The 13,199-nt window shown below is 32.4% G+C and overlaps 1 protein-coding gene across 1 annotated transcript; it reads right to left on the bottom strand.

The window, feature by feature from the left end:
* Positions 1 to 365: 365 nt before the first annotated feature.
* LOC109185937 (BTB/POZ domain-containing protein At3g19850-like) lies at positions 366 to 5,579 on the bottom strand. Its single transcript, XM_019335932.1, has 3 exons — positions 5,309 to 5,579; positions 3,989 to 5,140; positions 366 to 1,053 (listed from the first exon to the last, which is right to left on the bottom strand). Exons 1-3 carry the CDS (start codon positions 5,375 to 5,377, stop codon positions 631 to 633), a joined length of 1,644 nt encoding a protein of 547 aa, XP_019191477.1. The 5' UTR covers positions 5,378 to 5,579; the 3' UTR covers positions 366 to 630.
* Positions 5,580 to 13,199: the final 7,620 nt, after the last annotated feature.

Here is a 13,199-nt window from a genome sequence, read left to right as displayed (position 1 = left end):
AAAACCAAAAATCGAATCATTGACCTTTGGTTAAGATGAATGAATCTCTTCCACTCAACCACACCCTCTCTCGTTCCCTCTATAATCTGCCCTAAACTACATAAGCTGGGAAGGTCATATGAGTTATTGCTCTCAAATCTTTGATACTTTTTGTAAAGCTATTCTATTCGATCTCAATCCCCACACCCTCAAAAGGCGAATTCCCTTGCTCCAAGACCCACACACCTCGCCTCAATTATGAAGAGATAAATTACGATGACTCAACAATCTCTTATACAAGAGAACCAATACCTAGTGTTCACCAGGAGATTTCCATCCATCCCAAATGAACCTTAACATGTATAAAATCAGAAAGAATAAGAAAATCGAGCCAAAATTAACCTCATCTTACTTATTAACCACCTTTTGTCCATATTTACAACCATACTATAACCTTACCCATAAACCAAAAAAAAAAAAAAAACATTAATGATGCCTCAATAAAGAAATACTGCACTCCCATTACTATAATCTTGAACAGCACACTCATAAGAATGGCACAGCATGTGACAGAAGAAAAGCAAAAAACTTCATTCCTCATATATATGAATTAAAAATACCTTTTCTTCTTCTTCTTCTTCTCATTGGTTCTCAGCAAAGTCTAGGCAAGGGTCTAGCATGTGCAGGAGGAATAATGACACCAGTTTTCACCATTCTTGACATTTGGCCTTTCATCTCCTTGCAGACTTTCTCTAACTCCACCACCCTCCACTGCATTCTCTGAAGGTTTAGCCTCAGCTCTTCACTCTTCTGATGATCCTCTGATGATAAAGTAGTCCCACTAGTGGGGGTGTCACACTTGTTGTACAACACCATTTGGGTTGATGAAGTTTCATTTACAAAGTCCATTGCAGGGGGCAGATTTGGGCACTGGGAAGCGAGCGCCTGAACGGCGATTCTTGGAGGGATTCTGGGGTTCTTTGCTAGGTCTTTGCAGGCCTCCAGGCTTAGTTTCTCATAGTTGAGACATCTGCATAGTTTTGACCTTTCTTCAAATGTGAGTGTAGGATGGGACTGCACTCAAGAAACAACAATATAATTGTATGTTATTATTAGAGGAAGAAACATTATAGCCATTCATGATCATTACTGTTGGGTGGCCAGTATGTCCAGCAATGGGTGATTAGGAGGATTGCTGGACGGAGACTGGTGAAGGGTCAAGTCCAACACCTGCCTCTCAAAAATGATGTGACGTTATAAAAAATAAAATTGCTCCTTCGGGCTATAGCTTTTCACATAGCGATAAGGGTCCTAACAAGCCCTATCAGAGCCAGGTAGGGAAGGCAACGGGGCGGGGCGAAGGTTGAGAGTATACTCCCCATCCCGACCCCGACCAGTCCTTGTCCCCATCCACGGGAAGAATTGAAAATAGTCCACATCTCCGTCCCGGCAAGGGACGGAAATCTCCAATCAACTCATAGTCAAAATCTTAAATTAATATAATTTTTAAATTTAAAAACTGAGAACCTAAGTCTAAATTTGAAAATTTAATATATATATATATATATATATATATATATATATAATTTTTTTATTTAATTATAATAATTATTCGGGGATGGAGCGGGACAAGGAGGGATATGCATGTTTCCCGTTTTTCAAAAAGAATTTCATCCCCGTCTCTATTGGGGCGAAGATCAGGATTCTCATTAAAGACGGGACAAATTGTCATCCCTAGAGCCAGGTCACAGGTTTGAGAGGAATTGTTGGAAATCTCAGCCCAAGAAATGTGAGGGGGATAACTACAGCATATGCAGTTAGTGGATAGGGGTAAGCGCTTCTACAATATTTCAGTGCAAACAGGTTGGTTGGCTAGGTTGCTAACTAACATTTTGAATCATGAATTTCTGCCATATATACAGTTTGATGACCCTACTAATTGTGTCTGCTACATATATAATGTAATGACCCTACTAATTTGTGTTCACATACATAATAAATCACACTGGTAATAGTTCTACTGCCTTTTTCTATGTTTTTGTTGCATCCTAAATCATAGAGCTTATAGTTATAACAATTCCACTTTTCTATAGTCCCAATTTCCCATACAAAGGCGAAATTCCCTGACCGGCCAAATAGGATTGTGGAGGGATAAATCACGATGACTCAATATGCACCGATGATTAGTGCCTACAAGGAACCTATCACACTAGGTGTAACTCTCACACTGCGACTATCAGGGTTGAATCCTGTGCGACCTCGACCCACAAAAGGCAAAATTCTCCCATCCCAGCTACAACAGAAAAATGGAGAATAAATTACAGTGATTCAATGACTTTCTATTAGGTAAAACGACCGATATATGGTGCCCACAAAGAACCCACAACACTAGATGTAACTCATACACTGCGATTGTCATGACTCGATAATGTATCATTACCCACAATATACTACTTAAGAACCAACTGAGCTGACTCTACAAGCTACTTTTCTATAGTCCTGTTTCATTGCATATGTCCATATGAGTCTTTTCATGCCAGGTCATGGCCTTGCCAAAGATGCCTCTCTTAAAATATGCAACAACAAGACCATTTCTAATATAGAATATGTTAAAAAGTACTGTTCCTTTCATATCTTTATTATTTGGTTTAGATGTGACAATTCAGTAACATCACACAGACAGAGAGAGAAAGAGTATATATATATATGTGTGTGTGTGTATTTTTCCCCTGACAACTAGCATTGTGAATGAATATATCTAGTGTTCACAGGCAACAATATACCACTAGCCACAAAGGACAAACAAGACTTGAGAGGATTGCCAAATTTTTACTCACTGTGAAGTATCTACTTTCTTTACCCAAAACTCAAAGTTTTTTATATGTGCATTTCACTTTCTGGTGTCTTTTAGGGGTGTAAACAAATCAAATAAAAAAAATTCGATTCGTGATTCGAATTCGAATATGTTGATTCGAATTCGAATATTTCGAATACGAATCCGAATCCGAATACTTTTTTCGATTCGAATATTTCTCGAATACGAATACGAATTAGAGTGTATTCGATTCGAATATATTCGAATAGTATTCGAATATTTTATGCTATATAAATATAAATTTTTATTACATTTTATCTTAATTTATTAAAGAATTTTTGTAAAAAATTAAGTTAGGCATTTCGAATTCGAATATTCGAGTCGAATCGAATATATTCGAATAAACTGGTCGAATCGAATACGAATAAAATTTGATATTCGAATATTAAACGAATACGAATACGAATATTCGAATATATAATCGAATTCGAATCGAATACTGAGATATTTGACTCGATTCGATTCGTTTACACCCCTAGTGTCTTTACTGTCAAGCTGCCTTTTGTCTTCTACAAGAAGTCTAAAATGGTTCATGTCCTGAAACCAGTGGAGAATTTAATGAAGCCCCAAAAAATAGAGTTGTCAAAACGGGTCAGTCCGTCACGGATTGGAGAAGAAACGAGTCGGTCTCGAGTCGACCCCTTTCAAATTAAGGTTGGGATTTTTGACCTAACCCGGCTAACCCACTTTTCCCCTGAGTTAGACGGGCCGGACCCAAAACGAGTCGAGTTGAGAAAAATGCCTGCTTAACTCGTAAAGAACTCGGGTTTAACGTCTCAAACTAGTAAGTTGGACCCGTTTTGACGGCTCTACCAGAAAGTTAAACCTTTAAATTGCTTTCTCTCTTGTTGAGCTTTCAAAACATGGTTTAAAAAAAATGCAGCAAATTCTAGAGTCTGACTGACCTAATACCAAACTATGGTCCCATTGACACCTTCTAAAAGTAATTCCCATAACAAAAGTTAAGATGAAAATGTGTTGTTTTATTGGGAAAATATACTTTTGTCTTGTCTTGTAAATTTTTCTTTTGTCCAAAACCCACCATTTTTTTCCCAGTTTATGCTAGACTAATCCTAACCCGCCGATTTTTTTAACAATTAGCAAGAGAAAATTAAATTTTGAAGTGCAAAATACCTCAAGATAGATGTCTATTGCTCTGTAGACTCCATCAAAGCAATCCCTTGCTTCATCTGGGAGGCTCTCTGCAATGGCAAGAAACCTTGAGATTTTAAGGCTCTGGTCAGGGGCAATCTCCCCCAAGTACCTATCAATCAATCTTCCAACTTTCATCATCTTCTGTGCTGAACTTTTGGTGTTATGATGATGAACAAACAGCCTGATCAATCTGAGTACAAGGCTCACATCATAGACACTCCCATTGTGCCCACACACCAGCAGATCATCCAGGGTGGCCTGTTCAAGCATCCCACCAATCAGGCTCTCCAGTCCTGCCCTGCAATCTTTGCTCACCCCAAAACCAGACAAAATCCTCAAAACCCAGAAAAGATTTCTGCAAGTTGTGCCCATCAAAATCACCCCATAAACTGCAGTGTCTGCTAGGCCACTGTACTCTAAAGAGGATCTTGAATTCACACCCTTTCCCTCTTTGCACTGGGCAACAGTTTTAAGGTAATGAAGGAGGAATTTGGTGAGGACTAGGCTGTTGTTTTCACTCCCAAAAGCCCCTAAGGTCTTCACAAACTGCTCGATAGTAACCGGGGATAAAACAGTCATGTCATCAAACCACCACGCCTTGCTTGGCTTCACAAGCTCTGGGGTGTTCTTGGAGTTAGGAGAGGCCCGGATAGGGACACCGAGTTTCCCGGTATCCGGGGAGGAAGACGAGGAAGACGAGGAACCGAAAAGGGCATTAATATCTGAATTCTGGGCAATCTTGGCTAGAAGGGCATTCATGAGATTTGGGATAAGCCCACAGGAATCTGCATAGAGGAAGAAGGGCTCACAGGTCTTGAGAGATGTGAGAATGTCAAGCCAAGACCAATAGAACATCCCTTCAAGAAAAACCTGGGTTTGATGCAAGAGATTGCAAGGGGACACCTTTTCTGTCATCCCAAGAAACACTGCACAACAATGGAGGATTGAGACATTTGAGACTGTGATTCTTGTGGCCTCCCCACTGCTATAACAGAACCTTGAAACCAATTCAAACCCTTCTGCCCCTCCTGGGAAATCATCAATATCTATCCTTGAATTCTTCCCCTGGGTTCTCCTCCTTTCTTGCTTGATTATCTTCCTCAACTTCCCAGAAAATCTTGACAGGACTTTCTGCAAAAAAAAAAACAAGAAAAGGGCAAAAAGTTTTGATCTTTTTTACTAAAACCCTCGACCCATTCCTGCACGATTGATTGAATGAATGAATGAATGAAGAAATGCATATTATATATATATATATATATATATACTTCTTTTGTGCTATATATATATATATCTTACCTCATGCAGAAAGAACCTTTGTTGACCATTGATATGGATTTGGAGATCACAAACCTCTGCCACTGTCATGGCTACTTATCATTGAATGCAACCTAAGAAAAGAATAAAAACCTTACAAATCAACACAGAAATAAATGAATCTGATGATCTCCCTCTCTCTCTCTCTCTCTCTCTCTGTCTCTCTCTCTCTCTATATTATGGCACAGGGAGTTCATGTGAAACAAGTTACTGTTTGTGTCTGTATGTATATATGGATAGATTGAGAGAGGATATCCAGCCTACAAGCTATACCTATATATGGCTATATATCATATATGCATGTGTGAATCACAAATCTTTACCATCATGCTGATATAATATATTGCCTTAATTTTGGTATGATTATTGATTAATCATATGCTTATTTTAACATTTATTATGGGTGGTTATGAGACCAAGAAATAATTAATATAACATAAAATAATGTGTTAACAAATTAATCATACCAAAATTGAGACATTATATCATGTGAAGGATGTTTTTGTCCAACCTAACCATCATTTTCCTCCAATATATTAAAATATGTATATATGCATGCACATACATACATATTTACAATATATATATATATATATATATATATATATATATAGACAAGGGATCAAGTGCAAAACGTCTCCTAGGTGAAACATGCAGATTAATAATAGTCATTGATCTTGACAAAATCAACAGCCCAGAACGAAGATAAATTTAAAAATGTGATGGCATTATGATAATTTTGTGTATCGTTAAAAGCTTATGGTGCATATTTTCAAAGATTAAGGTGCGTCAGTTCTACATTTAAGTGCATCATTTTAACACTTAAGGTGCGTCAATTCAACACTCAATGTGCGTATGTTTAAAGCTTAAGGTACGTCAGTTTGAACCTTAAGATGCGTATGTTTAAAGTTTATAGTGCGTCAGTTTGAACCTTAAGGTGTGTCAATTTTACACTTAAGTGCGTCCGGGCCTGGCGATACTTATGGTGCGTTAATACGAAACTTGTGCATCAGTTTGAAACTTAAGGTGCATAGTTTTGAACCTTAATGTGTATCAGTTCAACAATAATAGGCGGAGAATGCATCAAATTTCAAGAAACGCGTTTTTTTTAAAAAAATTTTCTTGATTTGTACCGTTGACCTAGATTAAATCAACGACTCATATCTTATTTCATCTTTCACATGAGAGACTCTTCGCATATATATATATATTCGCCGCCGCATATAGCCATATATACATTATACATTTAGCTACTTGTGTATGTATAGTATGGGGGCTACGATACGTGTTTTGATTCTAAGGGGCATTCACGAGTTGAGTGTTTTTGTCTGTACTTTCTTCATTATTTTTATTTATTTATTTTTGTATAAGGAATGGGAGGAGGACATGCAGTATAGTATATATTAATTGAACCAATTAAAGACCTAACAGCGGTTCTACCACATTAATTATTTATACCAACATGCACAGAAACATAATTTTTTTACTTTTTTTTTTTTTTTGAAAATCACAGAATCATAATTTATAAATTATCAATTTGTGTGCATAAAACAAACTATATATAGTTTACACTTTTTATTTTTCTTCTCTATTTCATTCAACAAAAAATAAATATTAAACTGGTAATTATTTTACATAGTGTCACGAACTTATTACACATTTACATAAACATATGCATCACTCTAATAAAAGCTATTAGAGCAATACCAGTTGTGAGTTTTTTCTTTTCTTTCTTCTTTATGAGTTTTTTGCTTGAGTTCTATTAGATGAACTCTCAAATTCTACTCCTTCATTTGTACTCCCTGATGTGGCAAGCCTAGATTGGTTATTTTCAACATGTAGGTCCACAGAAAAATGTCTACATCAAGAACATGTGAGAGGGAGTACAAGTTGGGAGTATAAAATGAGAGTACACCAAGTATTTTTCTTTTTGCTTGTAGTATAGATGAGTTATAGACTTATAGAGTGATATGGCCTAGGAGGGAGGTAAGAGGGGGGAGGGGGGGGGGGGGAATGGACTTTCTACTATTTGGGTGGATGGTACGGTTTTGAAACCCAAAAAACAAAAAAAATAAAAAAAAAAATAAAAAAAAAAAAAAGGAAGAAGAAGAAGAAGAAGAGTATATTGAGGGTAACTCTTGCGCCGGTTCACCCGTTGGGCACGTCAAGGAACAATGAAAGTATTTTTGGCGTTTTTTTCCTTCTTTTTTTCCTTTTCCCCCCTTTAATTTCTAACCTAATTAACTCACAAAAAATTCATGCCAAAAATCATATAATGAGGATGCTCTTAGGATGAACGATATTAGGGTTACTTGACAGTTAATAACAAATAGAAAATTAGCAATTGTGTTTTAAAAATTAAATATATAACAATGAAAAAATTAAAAAAAAAAAAAAAAAAAAAAAAAAACACACACACACACACATATACAAACAATATTATATATAACTTTGAGTTTTAATAATAACTTTGAGTTTTAATAATAATAATAATAATAATAATAATAATAATACCTTTTAATTTGTTTCATTTTATCTTTACTATTTGAAAGTCAATTTAATTCATTTATAGTTTCTTAACAATTTTATATATAACTTTGAGGTTTCCACTTTTTGTTCCTTACTTATTGTATCTCTTCGTATTTAATTTGGTTATTGACTATCAATTTTCTTTTTTCATATTTAAAGCATGATGATCATATGACTATCAAATTTCTATTACATTTGGTCCCTCAATCAATTTTCTGTCCAATCTGATCTTATCTAATTTTCATTAACGCTAATAACTACAATATTACTATATACCGATATGTTGTCCACATGCAATTTAAATTCAAATAACTAACATGATTGTATGTTATGCAGGAGATTTCATTCGGCTAAGGTTGGTTGCAAATTTGATCAAAATGATCAAATGTGGAAAGAATTTAATGGTCATGCACTGAAAGTAGAAAAATTGATAGTTAATGACAAATGTAAATGTAAGAGATGTACAATATTCAGAGGGATCAAAAATGTAATTAAAAAAAAAAAAAACTCTACAACTTTAAAATAAATTAACTTTTTTTCATTTAGAAAAATAACACTTTTAAACTATGGAGTAATTCTTTTAGTAGTGTGCACTGAATAAATTTCGATATGGTGTAATATTCCATAAACTACACAAATTCTTATCCACGAACTCGGCCGAGAGAAGATAGCCAAACTAATCTTCTTCTTCTTCTTCTTTTTTTTTTTTGAAAGGGCCAAACTAATCTTTAAAACATATAAATTTTATTGTTTAACACAAAATAAATAAATTAATATAAAGTATATATACGATAAATTAATTCCCGTTAATTGAATCAGACACAATGATAAAGTAAAATGGATTGTAATAATTATTATTTTCCTCCTTTGATTTTCTAAACGTATCACTTCTGCGTGAAATGGATTACATTTTTTTTTTTTTTCAAGAAGTGAAGAATAATTAAATTGTAAAAAGTAGAAAAATGTCTAGCTTTTCAATATGTTCATGAATGTTTTGTCTCATTTACTTGGCCATTAGCAGAATTCAGAATTCAATGGATTAGGTATTGCATTTCCAAGGTTTAGGTCTAGCTAGGCTAATGGCTCCCCTACAATGTTAAATGAAAACTTTATTGTGATAATTCAATTTAATTATATATATGGCCATAATAAGGTCATTCGAAACAACTACTACAATACCATATAAGGTAATGCTTATGGTACAACTTTTCTTAGTGTAATTTATCTTTTTTTATGTGATTTGTAATGTTATTACATAATAGTGGATCGAAGTTTATCTAGTGTGCACACCTTGAATAATGATAATAAGTTTCCCTTGTCCCTAAAAAAAATAAAAATAAAATAAAAACCATATAGTGTAATGTTCTTTTTTTTTTTTTGAAGACACCATATAGTGTAACGTTATAGTTTGAAAATTATCGGTATAGGCAGCTTTGTTGGTCACAGAGATGAAGTTTGTGAACAATGACCCGGAATCAAGTCTCACCAGCGATTGCTCCTTATGCGCGCAGTAAGCAGATGCTTTAATTTGTCGGGCTTTAAGGTTAGGGATTCAACTTTTTGGGCACAATAGTTTGAAAATTGAAACAATGTCATGTGATTTATCGGAGATAAATGCAGTATTTAGTTGATATTAATTTATTATTGTACTTTAGTTATTGTAAATTGTTATATATCTATCTACAAACTTAATTATTGTCACACATTATATAATTTCATATAAAAGAATATTAAACATTATTGCTATAGTCCTAATTGTAACAACTATATATAATAAATAGTAAAAGTTGTATTGCATAGATCCAATTGCACAAGTTTTTTTGTGTGTACAATATATGAGAATCGATCATATTAACAATATATAGATTATAACATGTTTAATTTCAATGTTCAAGTTAGTGTATTGCACATCAATTACAAGAATCATGTTTCACTCACTCAACCATTCCTTTTGGGGCAATAATTTAATATATTGAGACTTAAATATTGGTGCAATGATAATTTTTCAACTTGGGTCCAAATAAAATTTATTCAATTATTTGAACTAATCTACAATTTCATTTTTAAAAAAATTTTAAAAAATCAAACAATGCAAGTTCATTAAAAGACTCCATCCCTCTGTCTTTCCATTAGGCATTGCTTTCATATTAAAAGAAATTCCATTTATAATAATGATCACGTATAGCTATTGTATACTTGTATAGGATAGGTTATCCTATAGTAAATTTAATATAATTTTCCATGATCAAGTGGATAGAGCAGCATAATTATTGTATTAAAAAAGTCACGAGTTTAATTTTTACTAACACTTTTTCAGTCGAGTCCTTTACACTTACATTTCTTGTGTAATCTGTAAATTATTGCACAAGATCAGAACAGAGTTTATCCAGTGTAAAACTCTTCTAGAACATAAACGGATAGTAGTTACGAATTTTTCCCTCAAAAAAATCCCACAACATTTCAACATCCTATCATTCATGACCAGAAAAAAAAATATTTAATCATTATCTCTTATGCATAAAATAATTCAAACTAGATTGACTTTTCATTCATTCAGTAATCTAATGTTGCATTATCATGCAATTTAAATATAATATTGTTTGTATTAGAGCGCATTATATGTGAAAATAAATTATATATACATATAATGTCGAAATGGTATCATATATATTGTTATAAATAAGAGACCGTGGAATTTTTGTAAACTGAATGATAATTATTTACAAAAATGTTATGAATTCTTTTTATGTTTTCATGATAATACTAAACATTTTAATTAATTTCACAACAAAATTATTTTCAGCAAACATAATCTCTGGCAATTATTTTTTCAGAAATTTAATTGCTGAGAAAGCAACCAATGGACTATAGTGTTGGATCCAAAAATGGTAGAGATAAGCACTATTTGTAAATAGTTTTTTTTTTTTTTTTGAGAATTTGTAAATAGTTTCAATCAACCGTTGTTGATTAAATCAAACACATAAAATGAGATTCATCGAGTATATTAAATAGGTAATTTTGTTGAAACAATATTCTAAATGGCTAATAATTGATTAAAGAATCAAATGGCAACAAAATATATATACATATATATATATATATATATATATATATATTGATTAAAAGGATAATTATATATACATATATACACACAATTACAGCAATATGACACAGACTATAGGGTATATATAAAACCACAAAACTTGGTACAGCAATTGAACAAAAATAATAAAAAGAAGAATTTGGCTGTTTTAGGGGACAGAGTCTGTGAAGTCAAGAAGCCTATAGAGATATATCAATATATGTTTGGAATTTCTTACGTAATCCTTTGTTGCTTTGTATATATTGTATATGCATGTGAAACTTGGGGCCCACCTCCATAAAAAAGAACTTTTTTTAATGAATTTATATAATGTTTCTTGATATCAAAATTATCCAATCAAAGTTCCCATTTTTCATTGTATTTGTTCTTTTACGGCAATTTATATGATGGACCGTTTGCATAGCATTATGGATCATAGATTGACACAATTAGGTACAGAATTAATACTTATAAGGTACAGAATTTTATAACACAAAATACAAAAAGTCACAACACAAGACACATAGAATAATATTATGAATCCAGCTGAATTGAAAAGACGAGGTACAAAATTCATACTTGTAAGATACAGAATTTCATAACTCAAGATACAAAAAAATCATAACACAAGACACATACTCATGTTATATATTTACTTATTTTTTTTAAATATGATTTAGGTAAATAATTTGTGTTCATAGACACAAAATTTTACAACACAAACACAAAAATTCATAACATAAGATACAATTACTAATTTGTTCTAGATACATAATTCATACTTATAATGTACATAATTTCATAACGCAAGACACACAAAATCATAATACAAAACACAAACTCATAAATCAGGGTCCATAATGGAGTGTGAACCTTGGTACATGATATACTTGTTGAACAAAAGTCAAATTTAGCATTCTATCATCAATGATGGTGTGTATTTAATTTCACAATTGATACTTAGCTAGTCTTTTGAAATGATTGATCTTTTTGGTCACATAGAGACTAAGACATGGCAAGTTTATATTGTAGATCAGTGTTCACCTAGTAAAATGACCCTTTTTATACATATTTAATTTTACTCCGTAGTATATTACATCTTCTTTTTAACTTTTTTTTTGAAAGGAATATTCTTTTTAACTTATAATACATTAAAAATTAATTTATAGTATACTAAAAATAAACTTGTATCAAAATATAATAAATATACTAAAAATGAACATATAATACATTAAAAACAAACCTGCAATATACTAAAAATGAATTTGTATCGAGCAAAGTGGAGCTCAATGTGTAAGATATAATTTTTCCCCATATGGTCAATGCTTAAACCGTGGATCAGGGTTTATGAATTCCTCATACAAATTTATTTTTAGTATACTGTAAGATCATTTTTAATATACTATAGATTCATTTTGACTTATCATACCGTAAAACTGAATTAGCAGTCAATTAAAGACGAACATGTATTAAAATATAATGAATATACTAAAATTAAGATTGTAATACGCTAAATATGAACATGCATTATACTAAAAATAAACTTGTATCAAAATTCACTTACAAGGTAGACTACGGGTGCACGATATAATGGCAAATTATTGTGCGAATCATGGTCCACAGAGTGCTGTGTGGACCATAACAAATAGTACATTTTTAATATACAAATAATACATTATATATATATATATATATATATATATATATATATATATATATATACACTAAAAGTACATTATCCGTGTATTGATTATACATTATACAAAATAATGTATTTTTAGTACTCAAATAATGTATTTTCTCTTAATATAATGTACATTTTTAATATATTAAAAATACATTATTTGCTTACTGAATGTACATTATTTGATAATATGATTCACACAGCTGTGTGGCCTGTCTGGGCCATGATGATTGCGACTACATGGGAAACAGTGGAATCTTAGACAATGGGCAAAAGCCCAATCCAAGAATATCACGTACCCACACTTCATTGAGCTCCTAGTGTGGTGACTGGTGAGAATACATGTTCACGAGAGTACAAATACAATTTTCTCACTTCAAAATACCTTTTTAAAAAAGAGTTCAACACAGTTAAAATTTGAAACATTGTATATACATATGTACGAACACATAAATGCATGTCTCTTGTATTCTTAAATATAAACTATAGTGTTGACAGTGACAAACTAATAAATAACCTTTAGTTTTCAAAATTTGGGTGAAAAACTGAAGTGCACAAAAATGCCAAGCCGAACTCTG

This window comes from Ipomoea nil, unplaced genomic scaffold (genome assembly GCF_001879475.1).
Source record: "Ipomoea nil cultivar Tokyo-kokei standard unplaced genomic scaffold, Asagao_1.1 scaffold1361, whole genome shotgun sequence".
NCBI lineage: Eukaryota > Viridiplantae > Streptophyta > Magnoliopsida > Solanales > Convolvulaceae > Ipomoea > Ipomoea nil.
Note: the sequence above shows the minus strand (reverse complement) of the source record. Positions and strands in the feature narration are given on the sequence as shown.

Coding starts and splice junctions, on each gene's coding strand:
- LOC109185937 (XM_019335932.1), bottom strand. CDS start 5,377: ATGACAGTGGCAGAGGTTTGTGATCTCCAAATCCATATCAATGGTCAA. Junction 5,141..5,308: donor AAAGGTTCTTTCTGCATGAG/GTAAGATATATA, acceptor TTTTTTTTGCAG/AAAGTCCTGTCAAGATTTTC. Junction 1,054..3,988: donor CAATAGACATCTATCTTGAG/GTATTTTGCACT, acceptor TCTTGAGTGCAG/TCCCATCCTACACTCACATT.